Source organism: Eurosta solidaginis, chromosome 5, assembly GCF_040869045.1.
Source record: "Eurosta solidaginis isolate ZX-2024a chromosome 5, ASM4086904v1, whole genome shotgun sequence".
Lineage (NCBI taxonomy): Eukaryota > Metazoa > Arthropoda > Insecta > Diptera > Tephritidae > Eurosta > Eurosta solidaginis.
The window spans coordinates 149,463,781-149,489,542 of NC_090323.1; the positions used below are offsets into that span (position 1 = coordinate 149,463,781).

The 25,762-nt window shown below is 36.7% G+C and overlaps 1 protein-coding gene across 3 annotated transcripts; it reads left to right on the forward strand.

Moving 5' to 3' along the window:
- The first annotated feature begins 13,600 nt into the window (after positions 1–13,600).
- Nopp140 (nucleolar and coiled-body phosphoprotein 1) lies at positions 13,601–18,186 on the forward strand. 3 transcript variants are annotated; one of them, XM_067791391.1, is made up of 5 exons: positions 13,601–13,812; positions 13,873–14,361; positions 14,428–15,585; positions 16,510–16,674; positions 17,615–18,186. In XM_067791391.1, the coding sequence occupies exons 1-5, from the start codon at positions 13,714–13,716 to the stop codon at positions 17,765–17,767; spliced, it is 2,064 nt and encodes a 687-aa protein (XP_067647492.1). In that variant the 5' UTR covers positions 13,601–13,713; the 3' UTR covers positions 17,768–18,186. The 3 variants fall into 3 exon arrangements, with proteins under 3 accessions (XP_067647492.1, XP_067647493.1, XP_067647491.1); XM_067791392.1 differs by having other exon boundaries at positions 16,513–16,674; XM_067791390.1 differs by lacking the exons at positions 16,510–16,674; positions 17,615–18,186 and adding an exon at positions 16,966–17,492.
- The last annotated feature ends 7,576 nt before the right edge of the window (positions 18,187–25,762 follow it).

Sequence of the window (25,762 nt, forward strand, 5' to 3'; positions counted from 1 at the left end):
CAAATTTGCTCATATTTTTATACATATATGTAATATATGTTTCGGCATCGCCAAATTTTTCCCAAATTATTAAATAAATTATAAAATTAAAAATTGCTTCAAATAAATGTTTTCATACATTTAAAACAATATGGGTAATCCCCCTTAAAACTCATGCAAATACACAACATTGGTTAGCTTACGTTGAACTGGCCGGTCCATGAGGACCTCACATAGACTGAATGGGTCCGTAGTGTTGCCAGAAGTTTGTTTTAACTACCAAACTGAAAAACCCTATCAAAAACCAGGACCTATATTATAAATAACTCCGTCCTCTTGGCAAATACTAGAAGCTTCCTAGGACTTAAGCCACTTTCTGCTCCTAGATCTGACAGCTCTATCACTGCTAATAGCTGGAGTCTTAGCCTGGCAAGTGCAGGGCACGAGCACAGAACGTGCTCGATCGTTTCCTCCTCCAACCCGCACTACCTACATATGCTATCACTGACCAAGCCTAATTAAAGGCATGTGACGCCAGAAGGCAGTGTCCAGTCAGAATAGCCGTCATGAGTCTACAGTCCTCTCTTTTTAATGAAAGAAGCAATTTTGTTAGTCTAAGGTAAGACCTACACATAATATTCAACACTTTACAGCCCCGCGCTTGAACCCACGCCTTTCCTGCTTGGTCGATCATGTGCACCTCTAGCCTTCGCTTAATCTCGCCCAGTCTAATTGGGACGTCTACGGAGCAAGATTCAAGGCATGCGCCCTTTTCAGCTAGTTCATCCGCTTTTTCATTCCCATATGCCCTGGGACCCAATATAGATGTATGCTTCTCCCTGTCCCGATTCTCTCCAGAGACTGCTTACACTCTAACACGCATTAGATGCTGTGCTATGCGAGATTATTGTCTGAATTGCTGCTTGACTGTCAATATAAAAGTTAACACAGTTGCAGCTTAAGCTATTTTCTTCCAGGGTTTCTACTGCTTTGGTTACGGCTACTTTTTCCGCTTGGAAAACGCTACAGTAATCGGCAGCCTGTAGGATCTGTTTATTTCCAGATCAACACTGTATACCGCCGACCCTACCCCTTCTACTACTTTGGAACCCTCTGTGTACACATGTATTGCCTCGGCCGCCATTTGAGCACCCTTGCGCCAACTGTCCACCTCTATTGTGGCCTTAAGATCGCCCTCGAAGCACAGATAGGGAATCAGGTAGTCTTTTCGTCTTGTGATTGATGACTCTATACTACTATGGACGTATGGTCGGCGCTCAAGCTGCCCCGAGGCACCGTACCTGGTTGCAGTTGTTGGAATGTGCAGAATGGCATACAGTGCAGCCGTCGGGGTTGTTTTCAGGGCTCCCGTTATGCTAACCATTGATAGTCAGCATACCCCCTCTAATTTTTTGAGGTAGGTTGCTTTTTGTGTGGCTTTCCACCAAACAAGAACTCCATAGAATAGAATAGGGCTTACAATCGCTGAAAATACCCAATGAGAAAGAGAGATAAGCCCCACGTACACCCCAGCATTCTTTTACATGCCTAAAGTGCCGTTGAAGCCTTCTTGAGCTTCCATGACAACTTACTGTCTAGGATTATTCCTAGATATTTTGTGTTCGTTGCAGTTCTATAAATAGAACAAAAGCCAAGTTTCTTTGAAACCGTCTTACCAACGCATAACTTGACCACATGATGCCACAGGAAGTATGGACTGTGAATAAAGAAAATATTCAAAGAAGGCAATTGGGATAAGGTTTACAACAACTAAGGCATGACGTGGCTGAATGCGTTTGTAACACTTCAATCATAGTAGCATAGTGGGCCACGAAGGGGTCAAAAGTGGCCATAATTCAAAATCTTATCGAAATAGCTTACAATTTGCTCACTTTAGATTTTTCATTTTTTGGTTTTAATTTTCTAAAATTTTGAAAAAAATATTTTTATTAATTTTTAATTTTTTGATTTAAATTTTTTTAAATTTTGAGTAAAAAAATTTTATTTGTTTGTAATTTTTTTTTAATTATATATATTTTTTTTGTGTTGTTTTTTTTTTTTGTTTTTGCTTTATTTTCTTAAATTTGGAGCAAAAAAAATTTTTTTTTGTAAATTATTTATTTTTTTTTTTGTTTTTTGCTAACTTAAAATTTTTAATTTTTTTAAATTGTGAGTAAAAAAGTTCGTTTGTTTGTAATTTTTTTTAATTATATTTTTTTTTTTTTTTTTTTTTTGCTAACTTCAGACTTTTTTTGTAACTTTTTTTAAATTATTTATTTTTTTTTTTTTTGTTTTTTAAATCTATAATTTTTAATTTTAAGTGAGTTTTATTTAAAGTTTGAGTTAAAAAAAAAATGTTTTTCCTATAAAAAAAAGATTATCTGTGATGTTTTATTCGAGTCCATCATCTGACAGTACATCATCCAACATGCTTAAAGTTTGAAAGAGTCCACTTTCGTCTACTTCTTCCTCATTTTCTTCCACAAATACAGCAGCTGATTTGGATTCAACTTCTGGCATAATGAGCAAATTGCGCACTTCTGTTGGAATTGACCAACATTGCTTATGTTTTAAACGCATTTTGAGACCAATACTTGATATTATTATATCAGATGTGTCCATTGCTCTGTTAAAAACATCCTCAATATTAGATTCTCTGTTATGCTTCCTGCTATGAGCTCGTCTGAAATTCTTGTAGTCCTTATTTCGAGCTTCAGAAGCGTCTTCCCCTGAAACACCAACAGGTAGTATACTTGTACTAATTATATCAGCACCATGCAGAAGCATTTTATACAATGTTGATGGCATAGGGTACCAATGATAGAGATTTACATATTTCTGAGCAGCAGAGTCACAAACGCTTTGAAATTTCATAGGATCTACTGGAAGATGAATTGAAATCGCGATCAAAATTGTCTTTATCTCTTTCAATAACTCATAGCCAATCCAGGACATTGACTTAGTATATCTAGATTTTCAAAAGCTTTCCGGGCAGTGTTACCGTCAATGGTATTTCCAGAACCTTCTGCTTTTGGCTTATCCACAATAAGTCCTAATTTAGATCTGAACTTTTCATGGATGTGTTTCTTTCTTTCAGCAAATATTGATTTTTGATCAGAGGTACGTATTTGCCATATCTTAAGATCCAGCCTATGTGAGATTTTTAAAAAACAGCTGAAAACGTTAATCCACGCATGTAATGGGTTAATTCCATAGACAAGGGATTTTGAGTTCGGTAAAAAAACTCCTTTTAGCTTATTCGAAAGATCGTTAAATAATTTGGGTGTGGCATGACAGACAGGACATGTTTGCATACTTTTAGTACCCGTACTGATATTGAGCACCATGCCATCTATTAGAGTCAGGAACAAAGAGAAATGTATTGAAATTTTTCGATCATCATCCACAGCAGCCTGAAAACTTTCTAACTTGTCGATTTGATCCTCTATATTCAACTTTTGCCTTAGGATGACTTCCGCTGATTCAGAAACATTTTCCAAAGATATAGGTCGACAAAATCTGGCGGATTGTGGTGATCTGTTATTCCACAAAACATTATTATTTACGGTTAACATTCGTTGTGGAATGAGCGTAGTTGCAAACCAATTTTGGTCAGTTGGCTTCGAAAGGTTTTCATCAGGAATTGATTTATAATGCTGTTTATAAGCTGAATGACCAGAACTGCCATCAAATCCCCATGAACATATTAAAACAGCAGTCGGTTCCATAGCGCCATTTGCAATCATATCATGTATAATAACATCCTTCTGCAATTCAACAATTCTCTTTGCTGTGTAGTTTAACAAAGCTTGTAGTGACACCTCAATTCTGTTCCCAGAAATAGAGATGTATTCTTTAGATGGTCTACACTGAGACTTCATTTCCCTTACATCATTTTATGGTGGCCAGATATCGCTCTTAAAAAGATTGTTGCTCAACAAAAAGGCTAAAGCTTCTTCAGTGGTTTTTGCTTGGATTGAACTTTCAAACAATTTTCGAACTTTTCTTGGTTGCTCAATATTCTTTAAAACAAAACTTATGACTGAATAAAAATCTCTGTTTCCACTTCTACTTGCTGACTGGCGACATGCTATTAACAATGATTCTGGGCTATATTTTTGATGCGAGTTAATTTTTGAAACTTCACGTCGTTTAGGTCGAGAAGATTTGTCATCAAATTTAAGACTCGGACGCCCAGGGCGAGGGCGAGAAGCTTGCTCTTGTATTACACAATCTTCAATTTCCAGTTCAGGGATATTAAAATTGGAATTCAACCATTCTGCATGCTTTTGTTCGAATCGAGATTTTATTCTACATTCAGCGCTATATTTCACATTCCGCTTACCATTTAGAGAGTTAATTGATAGTTTCAATCTAGAAAGAAACTTATTGTCCACTTTGGAAATATCTATTTTTTTTTCTGAAAAATATAGTTCATGACTAAATTAATATCTTTTAAATCATCTAACTGCTGAAGAATTTCCCTTTTAATAAATTCTGCCATATTTACGTAAATGTACTTAATCGAAAGAAACAAAATCACGAATATTTAAAAAAATATGCTAAAAAACTGAGTTCAATGAAATGTATACTTAATTTAATTATTACTGCAATTCGGTAAACTAAAAGTTGACCATCAATTTTCGACAAACCCACGGCAATAATGCATTTCAAGGAAATAATGAATGTGAATTTGAATCGACTCGACCAAAATTGCTCAGATGGGAGTAGCGCCAGTTAAAAAAAAAAAATTTTACAAAAATGACCAAAAATGAGCAAGATCATCGTAAAGTATATTAAATGTAGAATATATTGTATGTTAAGCGTTTGTGATAGGAGGTGGTACGTATGAGTACAGGCAAACGATATGGAGCACGCCTCATAAAAAATGAACATTTTAATCAATAAAATACGCTAAAATTTATAAATAGGGGCTTCTTTAAATCGCTTTTTACTATTTTTTATCGTAATGAACAGTGGTAATAAGAAAAAGAAGAGAAACGTTAAATATTTACAATTTTAGGCAATGAAAAATTCAATTTCAATATACACCCCACCCCCCAGCTGTAAATTTTAAATCCAACGCTCTTAATCATATTGAAATTGTGACCTTAATAATTAAGCAATTGCTATAATATTTTACGAACAGTTGCCTTAGTTATTATATATTTTGGCTAATAACACGAAAAATTAAAATTCCAACATGGACTTTTGGCCGTTTTTGACCCCTTCCCACTGTGCGTAGGAGTGCGGTTTCAAATCCCACTCCCGGGAGAAAAGGCTTTGAAGAGATTTACAAGGTATAATCGAAACAGCTGTCGCCTTGTCCGTCCTGATGTCACGTTGTTTAAATGTTTCCCATATTATTAAACAATTAAAATTTTTCAGTTCGTCCCTTTAGCACATTGTGTATTCATACAAATGGCGAATGTTTGAAAAAAACGTTCACAATAGGATCGTTCCATTGAGTTATCGAGCTCTGGCTCACGATCAAATCTCATTGGAACGGTCTGGATCAACTTTATGAGAGCTGGCAGCACTAATATAAAACATCTGTTTTGTTGAAAACATGGTACCATGGCATGGTTCAATTATGTACAGGTTGGCTCATCTCATCAGCTGATTTTATTTATGTCATTGCATGGTCGAAGGGATTGTCAAAAGGAGATGGCAAACTCAAACTGAAATCAACACATTGGCAACATTTTACTAACACATACAAAAACTGCTAAGTTTTATGTTTCCATTCCATACCATTCGCACCAACACCAATACACAGATTTTGACAATTTGAACAGACATATTTTGTTGCTTTACAGATGAGCCAACCTGTATATAGTTGAACCATGGTACCATGGTTGAAAATAAGAGAAACGTACACAAAAATTGAAGATAATGATAAAATTATTAACATTTAGTTTCGCACGTAAACAAACTATTTATTTTCCCTACATTTTCTTCAAGTTGTTTACTCTTTCCGTGTTTTTGGTTTTAAATGTGGCGAAATCTTTTCTGTATACACATATTTATTTCAGTGCCACCATGGCTTAACTATATGGCTGGCTCATCTCATGAGCTGACTTTATTTTTCTGGCTGCTCAGATTTTGTATATTAACTAGATGTTAGGAATGATTATTATATATATTGTGACGAATATTAGCAACACTGAGGGATACTATCATCTCTAAGCCGATACTAAGCAGTCACTTATATCTACATAAACGAATCAATCATTATGTGTACACATATATACGTACACGCAGCGGAGAGAAACGCACAAACACATACATATATCTTATCTGAGACGCTCACAAAAGTAGGCAATCATTTGTGCTAGTATCACTCACATATACACGCGCATATGAGATGTTATAACGTGCATCTGTTTATAGCTGGTAACTAAGTTAAATTCTAGAAACGCCTAGAAGTATGCGAACGAGGAAATTAAAGAGTATAAAAGAGCAAGCTGAGCAATCGTGGAATCAGTTTGATTTAAGCACGCTACCTGTTGAGAAGTAGAAGTGTTATTGTGAAAGTAGTCTAATAAAGACCATTTTGCATTATTGAATATTGGAGTTATTTATTCAACAGTTTAGTGATTCGAACGTTAGCAGAAGGTTGCAAATAAGCGGAATTTCACTAAATTCGTTACAATTGCTGTCTCCCGCTTTCTAAAAACACCACCCCACCCGCCGGAGGGTTATAGTTTGATCACAATTTAATATTATAGTTACCGAAAAAATGCAAGAAAACGCAGTAAATTGAGCAAATATGGTGCTATCATACATTAAAATGTATATAAATAAAAAAATACTCAATTGTTTAAGGCTTGTATGTGATCTTTCAATCAAAGAGGTGAACGGATCTATGTGGTCGCGATTTTTATCGTGATCGTGCGATTTTTTATTCCAAATTTTCTATTTTTCGTAAAATAAATAAACGGAGTTGAATGAAAAAGGTCCATTTTCCTCGTTGGTACTATTTAAAACATTTTTCATTCGTTGGTACAATTTAAAGCATCTGGTAGCACCAAGCAAGCAGTAAATTAGATAAAATGGTTGCATTCTTGTGTTCGCGGAAAGTAAACAAATAAATTATTAAATTTTAAAATAATACGTAAATTTAAACAAAAGAAAATAGTTATTTGTTGTTTTATAAACATTATTGAGTGTATTTATGTATAAAATTCTTGTGAAAGTGTTTGTATGTAGATGAAAAGTGATAGTTATACCATGGTAATTTTCACAACAAATTACTAATAAATTGTTAATAACAATTAAAAATTACTTACTTATTCTCGTTGGAGAACTCCCTGGAAACCTATGTGCAAAATTTCAAAAGCCAACACCTGTGGTTACGAATAAAATCAATTGGTCCCTTAATGTATAGCCAACCCAATTTGGATGAATGGCCAGGACGTTAATCAATCACCAGAATGTATGTCTGATCCGTCTTCAGATTCTTGTTGTTTTCGGGCTGCTAATCTCTTTATAGTAAATGGTAATAATTTATTTGTAGGTAAATTGATGACTTTATGTCAAATATACTTAAGATTTGTATGTTGAGCCACTATTTTATTAATTTTTGACAAATTAAAACTTTCTCGCGCTAAATAAAAATTTGTAAACGAAATGTAAAAATTTACCCGAAACAGCTGTTTCGAACTCCGAATTCTTCCCAAAATTTTTGGGAAAAATCTTCTCCCAGGGAGTTTATAATTGGGAGGACTTATTTTTGGGAGAAACAAATTTGTGGGAGATGAACTCCCATGGGAATATTCAGAATTGGGCTGATTGTTTTTGCATTTGCATGTTAAAGTTTTAGCGGTATCTGGTTCACTGTTCATTGGAACGCAAGGAGCGTTGTTGTTGCTTTTGCATATTAAATTTTTATTGGTATCTGAATCGGGCTTCATATGAACCATGGTACAATTACCATTGTACCATGATAGGAACGTAACATTAGTAACTTTCCAATGACGCGTGAACCAGATACGGATAGAAATTTTACATGCAAATGCAACAACAACTATCATTCGGTGGCAAAATCCTGAGCCAGATAAATAATTTTGCATGTAAATGCAACAACAACGATTTGAGCCAGAAATCCAGATATTGGTGCTTTATCGGTAACCGTGTCGGTAACCTTATAACAGCTGATTCGACAACTTTATGAGAATCAATGCAATCGATTATTGGTGCCGCTAAGGTCGTAACCGTATCGTAGCCAACCAATTGGGTTTTGGTTTACCGTCGTAACGATAAACAGCTGATTACGTTAGGGATACGGATACAGCGATACGACATACGGCACCAATGACTCCGGCTTCAATTTGTGAGCCAGATAATTTGTTAATTACTTCTTTATAGGTTGGCAACGCGGCCTTTAATATACCTACTTTTTCAAAAATAGATGTTGCTGCTTAGCCTTTCGCCGCATGAGTTAAATAAAAAACAGCGGCGACATCTGCTTATAACATTTCACGTGTGCGAAAATTTCACGACATCTGCTTCTCAAGTCTCAATGATCCAGAGCATTCCCGTGAGAACTGAGCGTGAGCCGGAGCTGTAAAACTCACTGAAAGACGGCAAACGATGTGATCCTGATATTATCTGGTTCAATTTCTGATCCGTATAGCAGTTCTCCCTACAAGAAACGTTGATAGTTTTACTAATACACTCACACTTGTAATTGACAATGCTGATCCTGCGATGACGTAAACATTGATACTCAAATTTATGTATGTTCCTTTGATCGCTCACGCATGTCCGCATGTTCCCAACGACAGCCTATAATCATGAAAAAGGACTCAACTGGGAAGCTTCGGACACCTGGTACAGAACAAAAGAACATACAGCAGATACCATTATGCATGTGAGACAGATACATAATTCTCAACGGAATTTTATGTATGCGAGAATAGTTTATCCGATTTAATCATGTTGTTACTACTGACTGTCATATGACAATGAAATGATTATCACGGTTCTTTTGTTATTTTTTAAATTCCGCCATTTTTAACCGACGAAAACCATATAAAAAATAAGTTTAAAAAATGAAAAAGAGAGCATTTCAAAGCTCCATGCTAAAAGAAAAAAATCGAAAATAATATTAAAAAATACCAAAAGCTGTCGGAATGTATGGGGCGCACTCAAAAAATTTATACGCGAAAAATAATAGTGGTTAGTGGTGATTCATTTTTGAATGTGTTTCTGCATGAGGAAAGCGCTCTTCTGTTGTTTTGGTATTTTCTGAATTTAAATTGAACATTCTGAACTCGAATTCTTATAAAACTATTCATTTTAAACAAATAAGAAACACGTATGCTTTTATCACGTACAAAATTAAAAACGTAATGAAATAAAGTAAATAAAAAGCAAAAAGCATTGTTTCATTTTTGGTGGAATATAACAATGGTCATTTATGATAGTATAACAGTCAAACCTGATATCTACAGTAAACTATCATTTATGCACATTTTGATAGTTAGAGGGTCAGCACTGATCCAGGAAAAGGAATGAGAGTGAGCAGTACGGCTATATACTTAATCAGTAGCCGATGTTGGTGTATAAGAAGGAGACAAAAACTCACACGTACACAGATGTTTACATTATATTTGCACAAGTCCCCTTAAGTTTGTGATAGAAAGTTTGTATGAGGCGCTGATCGTTAGGTTGACATTGCTGACAATCAGATGATAGTCATATGATAGTCAGTATTCTTGTAGGGCTGTTCGTTTCGTTTTCTATAGTAGGTTTTTTGACAGCTAACCACATTGAGTTGGTAGCACTCATGGCTCAACTATATGATTGGCTCATCTCTACAGCAACAACATTCCTTTGTTCAGATTGTCAAAATCAGCGTGTTGGTATTAGGCGAATGGAATGGAATGAAACATAAAACTTAGCAGATTTTGTGTGTAGTAAGAAAATGTTGTCAAAGTATAAGTTTCATTTTCAGTTTACCATCTCCTTCTGACAATCCCTACTCCAGTGCAATGAAAAAAAAATAAATCAGCTTATGAGATGAGCCAACCATATAGTTGAGCCATGGTAGCACTGAAATAAATATGTGTACATATGTGTATACCATGGTACAATTACCAGGTAGAAGCAGAAGTGAAAATGCAACCCTTCTGTGTATTTTGTTGTTGCCGATTGTACATAAACTGTCAATCGTTCTTTCAATTTCCTCTGTCAAAAGTGATGGAAGAAGAAAAATGTCAAATGTAATTTTCGTCAACAAAGCCAAAACAAAAAAGTTGGTTTGCTGATGAAGCTGGAGGAAAAAGGCATTTTTAACGGGAAATAAAGGTAATTAGCTGATTTTTAAATGACATGTATTTAATTTATTGTTATTATTTATTTACATATAGCAGCTGAATCATTTCTTCAACGTTTCCAGCGCATCAACTCTTGGTAATTCTATGCGACACATAAAACTGATAATACGCGTCCACAAATATCGAGAGAGGTGTTAAAAGACGCGCATTAACCACGAAAACAATAATCCGAAGGCGGAGGTAAAATATTTTGAGTTGGTCAAGAGATATTTGCAAAAGATGTTGAAAATTTTCAATTTAAAATTTTCATGTGGGCGTTGTAATGTTGATATTTGTATCCACCAAAAAAGTTGTGGACATAAGTGTTTTGCGCAGATATAGTTTATATAGTTTTGGTCTCCAAACCGGTGTTGGACCCACCCAGATAAATTTTTTATAAGCGCGGCCGAAGGCCGCCAGCGCACAAATACTATGGATCCCCCTGGTTTCGAAGCACTCCGTGGTCATTTTTCGGTTTTTTTGGGAATATCTTTTGAACCAGCTAAAATTTTTCTTTTCCGCCTTCGGATTATTGTTATTGGATTTGGTGCTGCATGTGATCTTGCACTCAAAGAAATGAAATATGATAAGAAATTTATAAATTTTCTTTCGAAACGTTTATATGATCGCATCACTTCAAGATTCTCACATGGTATATGTAATGGTGATCCAGAGCAAAGCTATAGCGGTTTATTAAATTGTGGGAGCTCAGAGAGTGAACAAATTAAGCCATTTTAGGGAAGCTAACGCCGCAACCTTTTTCTCAATATTTCCTCTTCCTTGATCTTGCGGGGTAATTCTTTACTTTAGCTCACAACTGCAAAAGCTCGTGCAAGAATATCAGGAGAGGTGTCAAAAAATGTGTTTGGACTCAGGACGACGAATCCGAAAGCGAAAATTAAAAATTTTATTTCTGTCAAAAAATGTTCCCAAAAAACTGAAAAATGGCACCGGAGCGCTCCGAAACCGAGGGTAGAATCCATAGTATTTTTGCGCAGATCACCTTTCTGCATTTGCGGCCTTCGGCGGCGCTTATATAAAATGACCATGAGAGACCAAATCTATATCCGCGCAAAACACTTTACCCACAGTTTTTTTGTGGGTACCCAACACTCTCAAAATTACAATAGCCATATCAAAATTTTCAACTTTGTTTGTAAATATATCTGGAAAGAAATAAAATTTTCAATTTCTGTTTTAGCATTCATGGTCCCGGGTCCAAAGCACGTCTTTTGACATCTCTCCCGATATTTTTGGACGAGTTTTAGTAGTTGTGAGCTAAAGTAAAGAATTACCTAATAAATTTTCACATCAAAAGTAAATAACAAAAAATGTAAACATAAACAAAGTTTGACATTTTATAACTAACTTCGATTGAATGTAAAATCCAATTCTGATGCTTTTACCTGGGGCCCTATTCAGTAACTATGAGTCTTGAAATGTACATTTTTCTTTCATACAAATTATATGAAGAAAAAGTGTACATTTTAAAACTCACAATTACTGAATAGGGCCCCTGGTTATTGTACCATGGTGTATACATAAAATATTTCGCCATATTTAAAAGCAAAAACACGGAAAGCGTACAACTTGAAGAAAAAGGAAGGAAAATGAATAGTTTGTTTACGTGCGAAACTATTTAATTGCTAATAATTCTAACAGTATCTTCAATTTTTGTGTACGTTTCTCTTATTTTCAACAAAACATGCCTTCATCCAGTGAATTTTACATCTCCGGCCCACGCTCAGTTCTCACGGGAATGCTCTGGATCATTGAGGAGTTGAGAAGCAGATGTCGTGATATTTTCGCACACGTGAAATATGATAGGCAGATGTCGCCGCTGTTTTTCATTTAACTCATACGGCGAAAGGCTAAGCAGCGACATCTTTTTTTGAAAAAGTAGGTTTATTAAAGGCAGCGTTGCCAAACTAAAGACAAGTCATTAACAAATTATCTGTCTCACAAATTGAACCAGACTTCTATCTGGCTCAAATCGTTGTTGTTGCATGTACATGCAAAATTATTTATCTGGCTCAGGCTATTTGCTACCGGATGATGGCTACATAGTGCTGCCGGCTCTCATAATGTTGAGCCACCCTACCCTATGACTATCATCTGATTGTCAGCAATGTCAACCTAACGATCAGCGCCTCATACAAACCTTCTATCACAAACTTAAGGGGACTTGCGCAAATGTGATGTAAACAACTGTGTACGTGTGAGTTTTTGTCTCCTTCTTATACACCAACATCGCCTACTGATTAAGTATATAGCCGTACTGCTCACTCTCATTCCTTTTCCTGGATCAGTGCTGACACTCTAACTATAAAAAAGTGTCATATATGATAGTTTACTGTAGATATCAGGTTTGACTGTTATACTATCATAAATGACATTTGTTATATTCCGCCAAAAATAAAACAATGCTTTTTGCTTTTTATTTATTTTATTTCATTACGTTTTTAATTTTGTACGTAATAAAAGCATACGTGTTTCTTATTTGTTTAAAATAAATAGTTTTATAAGAATTCGACTTCAGAATGTTCAATTTAAATTCAGAAAATAACAAAACAGCAGAAGAGCGCTTTCCTCATGCGGAAACACATTTAAAAATGAATAACCACTAACCACTATTATTTTTCGCGTATCAATTTTTTGAGTGCGCCCCATACCTTCCGACAGCTTTTGGTATTTTTTAATATTATTTTCGATGGAGCTTTGAAATGCTCTCTTTTTCATTTTTTAAACTTATTTTTTATATGGTTTTCGTCGGTTGAAAATGGCGGAATTTAAAAAATAACAAAATAACCGTGATAATCATTTGATTGTCATATGACAGTCAGTATTGACAACATGATTAAATCGGATAAACTGTTCTCGCATACATAAAATTCCGTTGAGAATTATGTATTTGTCTCACATGCATAAAGGTATCTGCTGTATGTCCTTTTGTTCTGTACCAGGTGTCCAAGTTTGAGTCCTTTTTCATGATTATAGGCTGTCGTTGGGAACATGCGGATATGCGTGAGCGATCAAAAAACATACATAAATTTGAGTATCAATGTTTACGTCAACGCAGGATCAGCATTGTCAATCACAAGTGTCAGTATATTAGTAAAACTATCAGCGTTTCTTGTAGGGCAGATCGTTCTAATGAGATTTGATCGTGAGCCAGAGCTCAGTCCTTCCGTAACCGTATCTGGTTCACGCGTCATTGGAACGTAACATACATCCATTTTAATTAAGGTGGCACTACTTTTTTGAGATAAGATCGGATATGGCAACGCTGCTTTTAAGTATGCCCAGTCTTTTCTTTGCTTTTTTATCGGCGGTGGCACGTGTTGACAGGTATTTCCACGTTTATTTTTACAAAATTTTAACAAAATTAATTGACATATAAGTGGCTAAGTAAATGGCTACACAAGAACAATTAACAGCGGCACTTGTGCTGGAATATTTGCAGAAGAAGGACAAGAATTTGGCAAAAGTTTTTCAACAAAAAACAAACGCGGTAGGTACAATATTTTGGGATGCGTAATGGAATTAAGTACTTATTTTATTTCCTCCTTAGGGTATTGTTGGCAAAGGTTATGCAAAATTGGAACAAGTAATAGAATATTATCAGCAGAGTAATAAAAAGAAGGTTGCTCTAATCAAGCCAGCCGGAGGTGATTCCTCAAGTGATGAGGACAGTTCTTCTGAAGAAACTGAAGCAAAACCGCCAGTACAGGCTAAGAATCTAATCGTAGCTGTAACAAATGGTAAAGCTAATAAAGCGAAAGATGATAGCTCGGAAGAAGAAAGCAAGCCTGCAGTGAAGAAACATGAAGGCAAGAAAACAGAAGTAAAGGCAAAGAAGGAGTCATCTAGCGAAGACAGTTCTTCTGATGATGAAAAAACTACAGCAACACTAAATAATAAATCGATAGTTGCACAAAATAAACCAAAAGTAAAAGCGACGAAGCAAGATGACTCTTCCAGCGATGACAGTTCTGAAGATGAGAAGCCTGCCGTCAAAAAAGTGGCAACCAAAACAGTTCCACAAAAAGCAGTTAAAAAGGTAAAACGCAACAAAAATTTCAATGTAATCAAGATCTCATACAGGATTATCTCTTCTTTCTTTCAGGACTCTTCAAGTGATGATAGTAGTTCCGATGACAAACCACAAGTTAAAACACCTACCAAGCCTGCTAATGCGAAGGTGCCACAAGATGATTCTAGCAGCGAAGAAGATAGTAGTGATGATGAGAAGGCTAAGAGTGTTAAACAACCACTGGTCAAATCTCCTGTTGTTGCAAAACAGGTGGCCAAAAAAGGAGAGTCAGAGGATAGCTCTGAAGATAGTGACAGCGATGAAGAAGAAACAAAACCAGCAGCAAAAATAGTGCTACAAAAAGCTAAAGCTGCTATAGTGGCTAAGAAGAAAGATGACTCAGACGATAGCTCATCTGAGGAGAGTGAGGATGATGCCAAACCGACAAAAGTTGTACCTTCTAAAGTTGCTGCTGTTGCACAAGCTGCACCAGGTTCCTCTGATTCCGATTCTGATGATGATGAAAAACCAAAAGTTAATATTGTCAAAACCCCTGCAACAAAACCAGCCGCAGTTGCCAAAAAAGCATCATCTTCTAGTGATGATGATAGTTCTGATGAGGAACCTAAAAAAGCTGTAAAGCCTGCTGTTTTGGTAAAAGCGCCTGTTGCAAAGAAGCAGGCATCTAGTTCTGATGACAGTCCAAGTGATGACGAAACACCTGCTGTATTACCCACTGTTAAAAAGAATATAGTTGCTGCTAAAGCACCGGCAGCTAAAAATAAAAAAGGTGAGTCTAGCTCGGACGATAGCTCATCGGATGATGAAACTACAGGGCCACCACCAACAAAGAAATCAGTTTTAGCTAAAAATGTAACTCCGGCTAAAAAGCAAGAATCGAGCTCTGAAGATTCATCTTCAGATGACGAACCACCAACCAAAAAACAAGCGTTATCTGTTGCTAAGACAACCGCCAAGTCAAGTGATGACAGCGATTCTGACGATAGTGATGAAATTGAAACAGCACCCAAAACAAAACCAATGTTTCTAGCACCAGTTAAAGTTACAAAGAAAAAGGATAGTAGTTCTGATGATGATTCTGATTCTGACGATGATAATAAACAAAATGGTGCTAAACAAAAGGATCAACCAAAAGTTGGTGAGAAGCGCAAGTTTGATGATTCGACTGGTGGAAAAAATAAAAATAAAAAAAATAAATATAATAATTTTGTTAAAGCTGGTGAAGGCAACGTAAGTAGAAAATTGTAATTTTAATTATTTATTTTGCTGAAACACAGCAGCTCAGACACATTTAATATGCAGGAGACCTTTATCGAGCGGGCATGTTTGATATATTTTATGTAAGCATAGGTATAGGGAATTAGTTATGTATATAAGGTGAAGGTTGTTTAATTTGCCTAGCTTATCTTATTTAGCTTGACCTCGCAATGAGTTGTGAAACTGGATTATTTCAAAATTATTTCGGAACTATTATGGCGGGCCCACTTCGGAACCTTCTCTAGAATGGTTTTGGGATCTTTGGGGCTTTTTCGGCATCATGTCGGGTTTATTTCAGGCCCTATTTGATTTTTTGAGAAGGCTTGTTATCGATTATCGGTTTGTTATTGATAACCGTTATTGACAATAGATTAGTTCTGTAATCGGGGTGTTGTCTATTTGGTATCAAAAATAAAAAATTAATAATAAAAATAAAAAATTAATAAATAGATAACTGGTATCGGGGAGTTATTGTGCTGTTATCGATTTGTTATCTAAATGTCATCACTTTGCTCCCAAAGAGTAATCGTTTATCGATACCTCTTCGATAGCAAACTGATACCACGGCGAAAACAAGCCGATATTTTCTATTGCGCAGGAAAATAATAAGTCGAGAACATATCGATAATAAACAGTTAACCACCCAATAACAACGCGGTAGCTTCTCGATAAAAAACCAATATTACGCTTCTAACAACGGGAGGATTCATCGATAACAAACCAATAAAAATCGATAAAAACTATTAACTTTTCGATAACACTCCGATAAGCCGACAATAAGCCAATAACAAACCGGCTTTAAATCGATAACACTTCGATAATAAGATAAATACAAAACGCGCAAGTATCCAATTGTATATACTAACTATTTAATGAAATATTTCTAATGTGTCGCAGCAGCAAAATGCTCTTTCATCTACGCCAAATTTCAATGATAAACTTAATATGAATGGGCAAAGAAAATCAAATGGTGAAGTACGCAAAAATACACCATTTAGAAGAGTGCGTGAGGAGGAGGTAGAAATAGATGCACGTGTAAAGGATATGTCCTTCGAAGCCAAGGTAGGTGCCTCAAGGATTAAAGACAAAAAATAAAGTGTGAAATGTATGCCGAAATTGTTATTGTTGCTTATCTGACAGTAGTAAGCAGTTGAAATTGAAAGAGGGAATTCACAAATTATCAAAATTCGTTATTTATTTTTGAGGCACTTACTTAATTTCTATGAACTTCATATTATCATAATTTCTGCTAATTTTTCCATAGTCAGAAATAATAAATAATTAAATAATTTGTGTTTCCTTTTTTCATGTGCTGATATCCTTGCATATAACAAATTACACAAAACCGAACAGAGTGAAGGTGGTGGCTTTAAAAATAAAAGTGGAGGTGGCGGCCTCGGCTTTGGTGGTGGTAGTGGAGGCGGTGGTGGTTTCGGCGGACGTGGTGGAGGTGGAGGCGGTGGTGGTTTTGGCGGACGTGGTGCAGGTGGTGGCGGTAGAGGAGGTCGAGGTGGCGGCGGCGACGCTATAGGTGGTGATGGAGGAGGTGGGTTTAAAAAGTTTGGAGAGAGAAAATCCTTTGGTGGTTTTGAAAATGGCGGCGGTCGTGGAGGTGGTGATCGTCGTGGTGGTCGTGGAGGCGGCGGTGGAGGTCGTGGAGGTCGTGGAGGCGGAGGAGGATTTGGTGGTGGTGATCGTAACCGAGGTGGCGGCGAAAATCGCGATCGTGGTGGACGTGGTGGGTTTGGTGGACGTGGTGGCGGTCGTGGAAACTTTGGTGGCGCCAATAAATCCTTTAATAAATCATTTGACTCATCATCGACAAATAATAAGAAAATCACTTTTAATGATTAGATAAACTACATACCCAAATAATATAAAATGTGCAAACAAATATTTTAAGAACGCAACGAAAAACAATTTCCTTTGCATTTCACACCGCTTTAAAAAAATTTTAAATTCACTGAAAATATTTGAGATTTTTTAAAATGCATTATTACAGAGAAACGCATCTGGTTCATGGGGTGAACGTGCTAACAAAGATTTAAAGTATACACGCGGCAAATCGTTTAAACACGAAAAAACCAAGAAGAAGCGTGGAAGCTACCGGGGGGGTCAAATTGATATGGGTGTAAACTCAATTAAATTTGAATAAAAATTCCTTTTAACTTGCTTCATTGCATTATTTTGACAAGAATTTCTAATTAAATAGAGTTTAAGTAAAATAGTATGATACAGTTTAAGATTTCTAAGTATGTATACATACATGTTCTATGTATATGCAGTGTACATAATTTTTCAATGTGTGTATGTATGTATACATGCAGGTTTTTGAAGTGACTATTGAAAATGCTTAGAGTTGAGAAAAATGTATGTATAATTAATTAACTAATACGAATTTTTTTCATACATACATACACTGACTTCAATTGCACCATAGTTTTCAAGATAGTTTTGACTCATTGCATTGTATACGTAGATACATATAATTAAAGATGTACAATATAAGTTATTTTATTTTTGAAAGCCTAATATACATATTAATGAATGTATACGGATTAAACGTACTTATTTCAGAGGTTTTTTATATTAATTTGAAAATATCCACATGCGGCAATGGAATTTTTGATTTTTAGTTGTTTTCTAGATTGTAGGCATTGAATTGACGCTATTTTAGAATTTGGACTTTGACTATCCTTAACATTTGCGGAAGTTTTCCCTGAAACAATGTTCGAATTTCGTGCAGGCAACAATAAAGTTTTCTAAACGAAACATATTTTCCATAAAACTGCCCGACGAGAGTGGGGCCAGGGCTTTCTCAGGGGGCCCGTGATATAGAGGTACTAAAACATTTTTTTTAATTCAGGAGAGTTTAGTTGTTCCATGTGCAAATTTCAAGCCGAATTTCAAAAGCAACGAATATTGATAATGATTTTTTGCCTGGGCCTGAGGAGACAATAAAAACATCAATCAAAATTGTTTGTTTACATGAATCCGAAATCGTAGTTTTCGTGGTGACACTGATGAAGGTTCATCTTCAAAAAGTCTTCCAACAATACCACCAACTCTGTATCCAAGTCCATATTATTTAAACGACGTCGATATCAGTACCGTGAATAATGAGTTTTTGCGATCTGAAGAAGTCAACGAAATAATTCGTCGAGGCCATCAAAGGTGTGCTGTTATTTTTCCACATCACGACGAGGGATTCCCTACCTCGTTGTTAAACAGAATCTTGCCAAATGGAGAGAAAGTGTAGCGTGACTAGTTAGTGTGAAGTGCCAGTAGCAATGCTTTTTATTGCCTACCATGTCGTCTGTTAAGCACCAATACTTTAAATCGACCTAAAAGGTGTTGTCCTGGAGGATATTCGAAATTCCAGGTATGGAAGAAGCTATACGATAAATTGCCATCACACGAAAATACTCAAGATCACATTAAATGTTATATTCATTGGCGATCTTTACAAAATCTAATTCAAAAGGAGGCTACAATTGATACACTTATCAATGAACAGCTAATCACTGAAACTCAAAAGTGGAAAGAAATTTTATATAGAATTTTGGACCCCATTTTATTTTTGGGTGAAAGAGGCCTAGATTTCAAAGGCGAAAGTATATATCTTGGTGAACGAAACAATGGAAATTTTTTGGACATCTAAGATCTCATAAGCCAGTATGATCCGATACTTAGAGATCATTTGGAAAAAGTTAGGATTTCACAACAGCAGCACAAACGTTTACAAGTTCACTATCTTTCCCCAGACATTCAGAACGAGTTTATAGAAATTTGTGCAAAGCACGTGAGGGAAAGTACATATATTAGATCAAGGCAAGAAAGCCAAGTATTTTGCTATTATCGTTGATGTTAGTCACGTTGAACAGACTACGTTCATTTTGCGCTAACTCCATTTCAATTCGAAAGCAACAAATTTTACAATTCAAGAACGGTTTTTGGCTTTCGTGAATTGTAACCAAAAAACTGGTCAGAAAATCGCTGATCTTATTTTCCATACTTGATTGAAGATTGTCGTGCACAAGGGTACAATAACGGCGCCAATATGAAAGGAGCTTACAACGGAGCACTACGTCACATTCTCAACAAAAACTCGAATGCTGGTTACTCGCCTTGTGCAACCCACAGTCTCAATTTATGTGGTGTTGATGTTGCAGAATGTTGTACGGCTGCAATTACTTTCTTCGGAGTTGTACAAAAATATTTTACTATTTTCAACAGCACTCCACAACGATGGGACATCCTCAAAAGAAAAATCTACCGAGCTCTCTTTTTAGTCTTTCAGCCAAAAGCCAAATTTGGCTGCGCAAGCATACGGTGATGTTACCGGCATTCGCAAGTACATCAACAAGCTCGAATGTATCTTGCTGTCCTCAATTTGGTTCCAAATACTGACTACCATTAATGAAAGAAATGTGGTCCTCCAAGCTAGAGAGATGTTACCAAATAACTAGAAAAGATTATTTGAAACAATTTGTGGCTGTTAAAAGAGAATTTTATTTCTACGTTACAATAAAATAGTATAAATAGTGTAATGTAACTTTCATGGAGGTTCGCTAAGTTGATCTAGCGGCAGTGAAATGTCATACGAACTTGTGCATGCTAGTTAAACCAGGACTAAGCTCTTCGTCTGGAAGGGGGGGGGGGGGGGAATTCTTGTATTAAACATACTCACTGCATGCATACACAAACATTTATTTCATGCACTGGTAAAAAAAATAAAATTAATGCAGATACTACAACAAAGCGCACATCAAAATTTAATCTAGAACATCAGGGTAACTAGTTAGCCGTACAAAAATAAAGACAGCATTTCCTACATGGTCGGAAGTACGTATGAAAGGACAACAAACACAAAACAAAAACATTTTAGAAGCAAAAACAATTCAGGGGATAAGATGAAAGTTGTCCCCATCTCACTCCCTTCCCAACCATATGTGAGAGTACATTTACGTCTCTCCCAACCCACCTAAATAATTGGAAGTCAACTCGTAGATCACATTACAAAAGAAACTTAGACTTTATCCATTTTAAAGAAATTCAGTTTTATTACATTAGAAAAAGTTTTTGTTGTATTGAGAACAGTTCAGCACATCTGCTGAATTTCATTATTTGAAAATTGAAATTAACTGATCAACAACAAAAGCTCGTAATTTAAAAGAGTTGAATTACGGTATTGAAATTAGTTAAACAAAAATCATTTATTTTAAAGAAGCGACAATATATGTATATGTACTGTTTTTACAGACACTTATAAATGCTTACATACCTTAGCCTTGGGTTTGTCCCTCGATGTTTGCGCAAACAGCTGGATACCTTAATGTACGTAGAAATTACAGATCGGTGTCTATACACGATCAATTAGTTTTAAATGCAAATTACCACATATGTTCGCTTTTACATTTAATTTGCTATTATTTTAAACAAATTATATTCAATTAAATTCTTAAAGAACAACATTTAATATTTTCGATAAACAAAAAAACTTTAAGAGTTACGAAAACAGTAATTTAAAACGATTAAACAAAATGCATTTTTGTTTTATAATTATTTTAATTTAATTTTATTGCATTAATCACTATTTTGTAAGAAAAAAAAATAAGCTTGTTAATTGGTGAGACGTCTCTTTATTTATTTTATTTTATTAAAAACAGCTTAAAAATACGGCAACCGCAGATGAAGATTTTTCCATCGCCGTTATTGCCTTGGGGTTGCGAGCACCACTTTTCGGTTAGTCGGAATACCCTTGTTAGTGTCAGGAACACTGGTTGAACTTAATTCGCAAATATAATATTTTGCAATTTGCAACAGAGGCACAGCCCTTGCGTGAATTAAAATATACTTTTTATTTCCGAATTTAAAATTTCTTAACGGATTTTAGTATTAGTTTAAAAAAAATCGTCATTGATTGAAAAATACATTTGTACGCGTTTCAATTCACCAACCAAAAATCCCACCTCTCGCCAAAAAACAACGTTTGCTTTTTCAAAAAAAAAAAAAAATTCCAAATGGTTGCTTAAACTTTTTGAATTCTTTCAAAACTTGTGCGAGTATAAAAGTGCAAAGTAGTTAGATCCAAAAGATAAAATATAATCATATAAAGGCATACATCACAAAACTAAATTCAAAATCCAGTCACTTCTAGAATTTTGAACTTGGAAAAATGTATGCGATAGTTCAAATACGTGGTAGTGTTTGTGTAAGCTCGCTGGATATTAAAATGCCTGCATGTCTTTGCAGTGATATGTTCCTAGAAGTTTGCCGCCTTCATCTTCCAGTACGTAGTAAGATGAACCTTGCTTACTTCGAACCCGCGCCTTGAGAAAGGTATGTGTTAATTTACTGTTAAAATTTTTACTTTGATTGCTCTGAGCAAAATTCCTACGTAATACCATTTGACCTTCCTTGAATGAGACTGGCCTTGACCTCAAGTTGTAATTTGTTTTATTTACCTTATTTGATTTTTGAATATTAGTACGCACAGTGTCGCGTATCAGGGAAAGGGTATTATGTCTTTGTACCGTGTTTAATGCGCATCCTTCTTCGGGCATACCAATGTCGACTGATGTACTGAATTCCGCAAAGCACAATTGACGCTACTTAAATGTTGGTCCAACTCCCGCTGATCTCCCTTAATATAAGCACGAAGTGCTGCATTTATAGATCGGTTGACACGCTCTGAGCTATTGCTCTGCGGAGAGTACGCAGAGGTGCATACATGCTTTATTCCACACTTGGTTAAAAATGCTTCAAACTCGCCTGACTTAAACTGACTTCCATTATCGCTAACTAGTACTTCTGGCACCCCAAAAACATCAAACACATGTTCCTTAAGGTAATTCACAATAGGCGTCGTGGTAAACTTCTTCAATGGGCACAGAAAAGTAAATTTAGATATTTGATCTAAGACGATCAAAATACCAATATTACCAATCTTTGACCTAGGAAAGCGCCCTATAAGATCTATGAACAATCTTTGAAAAATTGTTTCGAAAGGTATAAAATTTCCCATAGGAGGTCTTAAAATCTGGGTTGGATGCTTCGTCATTTTACAAGTGTCACATTTTGCAATATAGTCGCGCACTGTACGCAAAAGCCCTGGCCAAAAGAAATACCGTCGAATACGCTCCGTAGTTTTAGCAATGCCACCATGAGCACAAGTTGGATTGTCGTTCGAGTTGCGTATTACCTCTTCTCTTAAGCCTTCCGGAACCACTAGTTTCCAAGCAGAGTTCTGTTGCGCGACGTCACCTGTGTAGTATTCTGTCCGATGATATATGTAGTAAACGAGTGCTGGTGGAAGAGAGTCAGCAAATACCACCAAAATCAGAAGCAGTCATCTGGGCAAAGGTTGATGGAGATTGTGGGACAAACAAATTGTAGGCTGCCGAAGCAGCAAATAAATCAGCACTGAACATACTTGTAGGAAAAACCCTGGCTATGACAAAACAAGATGGACGTATTCCGGTAAGAGTACTCAATGAGTTCAAGTCACCATTCAATTTGACCAAAGGAGCTATTTTGGGAAGATGCCAAGAGGCCGAAGTAGTTATTAACTGTGAACAGCTCCAGGAACACGTTTCATTTAGTAATACTGATCTTTCAAATGATATCACGGCATGGACGCAAGAGCTAGAGGAAGCCTATCAGAGTAAGGCAAAACAACTGCTCATAAAATACGCGAACATATTTGACCAGGATGGTTCCAAACCAGGCCGCACCAATGTTGTGAAACATCAAATTGACACTGGAGACGCGAGGCCGATACGTCAAGCTCCACGTAGTGTTCCACTGGCGAAGCGGGAAGTGGTGAGTCAAATTATACAAGAAATGAGCGACAGCGGCGTCATCGAACAATCAGCTAGTCCATGGAGCTCACCGGTAGTACTTGTAAAGAAGAAGGATGGAAAAATGAGGTTTTGCGTGGACTACCGGAAATTAAATGACGTTACGAAAAAGGATAGCTACCCATTGCCAAGAATTGACGACACTGGACTCGCTATCTGGTACGAAATGGTTTTCCACACTGGACTTGAAAATCGGCTATTGGCAAGTTGAGGTGAAGGAGGAAGATAAAGAGAAAACAGCCTTCAGTGTCGGTGATGGTCTTTGGCAATTTACAGTGATGCCTTTTGGACTTTGTAATGCACCAGCTACTTTTGAGAGACTCATGGACCAGGTACTGAAAGGACTACATTGGAAAACATGCTTGGTGTACCTGGACGACATCATCGTATTGGGCAAGTTTTGATGAACATCTTAAGAACTTGGAGGAAGTTTTCCAGAGAATAGCTGGCGCTGGTCTGAAGTTAAGTCCCAAAAAGTGTACGCTGTTTAAAAAGGAAGTAAATTATTTGGGCCACAAAGTAACTACAGAAGGTGTCTGTACAGCGAATGAAAAGATAGAGGCAGTAAAGGATTGGCCAAGACCACAGAACCTACATGATTTGAGAAGTTTTCTTGGGCTGTGCACATATTACCGCCGATTTGTACCAAATTTTTCCAGCGTAGCCCATAGCCTCCAGGAGCTTACAAGAAAAAACAAAGCTTTTGAATGGAAGAAGGAGCACGAAGTGGCTTTCCGAACATTGAAGGAGCGTTTATGCACTGCCACAATGTTAGCATATCCGATTCCAGGAGCAACATTTATTCTAGATACAGATGCGAGTGGATATGCTATAGGAGGCGTTTTATCACAACTGGTCGATGGACAGGAGAAGGTAGTTGCATATTACAGCCGTTCGATTGGAAAACCAGAGAGGAACTACTGTGTTACGCGGAGAGAGCTGTTGGCATTGGTAGAGTGCATTAAACATTTTCACAAATACCTCTACGGCCAGCGATTCCGTGTCAGGACAGATCACGCAGCGTTGAAATGGCTTCTGCAGTTCCGTAATCCGGAAGGACAATTGGCACGGTGGATCGAGCGACTACAAAGCTACGACTTTTCCATTGAGCATCGGAAAGGTAGTACCCATGGAAATGCTGATGCAATGTCACGAAGACCATGTAGTTTGGAATGCAAGCACTGTTCAAAATTCGAGGCTAAAGAAGACATTATAGATGTCCGGCTAATGAATATAACATGTACAGATGAATGGGACAAGGAACAGCTAAGAAAGTGCCAGCTAGAAGATGCAGATCTGTCACGTGTTATGCAAGGGCTCGAACGAAATGAAAGACCAAACAGAGAAGAGATGTCAGCAGAGAGTCCCATTGCGAAGTCATATTGGGCACAGTGGAACAGTTTAGAATTGATATCCGGTTGCCTTCATCGAGTATGGGAGAGTGAGGATGGTAAATACAAGAATAAACTGATAGTTGTTCCCAGAAAGAGGATTCCTGACGTGCTCAGCGAGCTGCATAATGGTCCAAGCGGAGGTCATCTTGGAATCACGAAGACGCTCGAGAAGATTAAACAGAGATTCTATTGGGTTGGTTGCCGTCAGTCGGTCACTGAGTGGATTGCGAACTGCGAGGTTTGCAGCAGAGCGAAAGGGCCCAGAACACGAAGTCATGGCCAGATGAAGCAATATAACTCAGGTGCGCCATTTGAAAGGATCGCCATGGATGTCGCAGGTCCATTTCCTACTAGCAACCGCGGAAACAAATACGTACTGGTGGTTATGGATTATTTCAGTAAATGGCCAGAGGTATACCCAATCCCAAACCAAGAAGCAGAAACAGTAGCAGAAGTGGTTAAAAACGAATGGGTTGCAAGGTATGGTGTACCAATGGAGTTACATTCTGACCAAGGCAGGAATTTCGAATCAGCTGTGTTCCAGGAAATGTGTAAGTCATTGGGCATTCGAAAAACACGGACAACTGCATTGCATCCTCAATCCGATGGTATGGTAGAACGATTCAATAGAACATTGGAGGAGCACTTAAGGAAAGTAGTAGACAAGTACCATAAATAATGGGATACCCGCATACCATTATTCTTGATGGCTTACCGATCAGCAGTGCATGAGACAACGGGCCAAACCCCTGCAAAAGTAATTTTTGGCAATGACCTTAGACTGCCAGCTGATTTGAAGTTTGGGATAGATGCCAATGCGGAGAGAAATGTCAGGAAATCCACTAGTGATTTGGAAGAAGAGCTAAGAGAAATACATGATCTGATAAGGCAACG

Bases quoted from the DNA above. Each gene is read 5' to 3' on its own strand.
- Nopp140 (XM_067791390.1), top strand. From the start codon at position 13,714: ATGGCTACACAAGAACAATTAACAGCGGCACTTGTGCTGGAATATTTG. The intron at 14,362-14,427 runs GTAAAACGCAAC...TCTTTCTTTCAG, and splicing joins CACAAAAAGCAGTTAAAAAG to GACTCTTCAAGTGATGATAG. The intron at 15,586-16,965 runs GTAAGTAGAAAA...AAAACCGAACAG, and splicing joins TTAAAGCTGGTGAAGGCAAC to AGTGAAGGTGGTGGCTTTAA.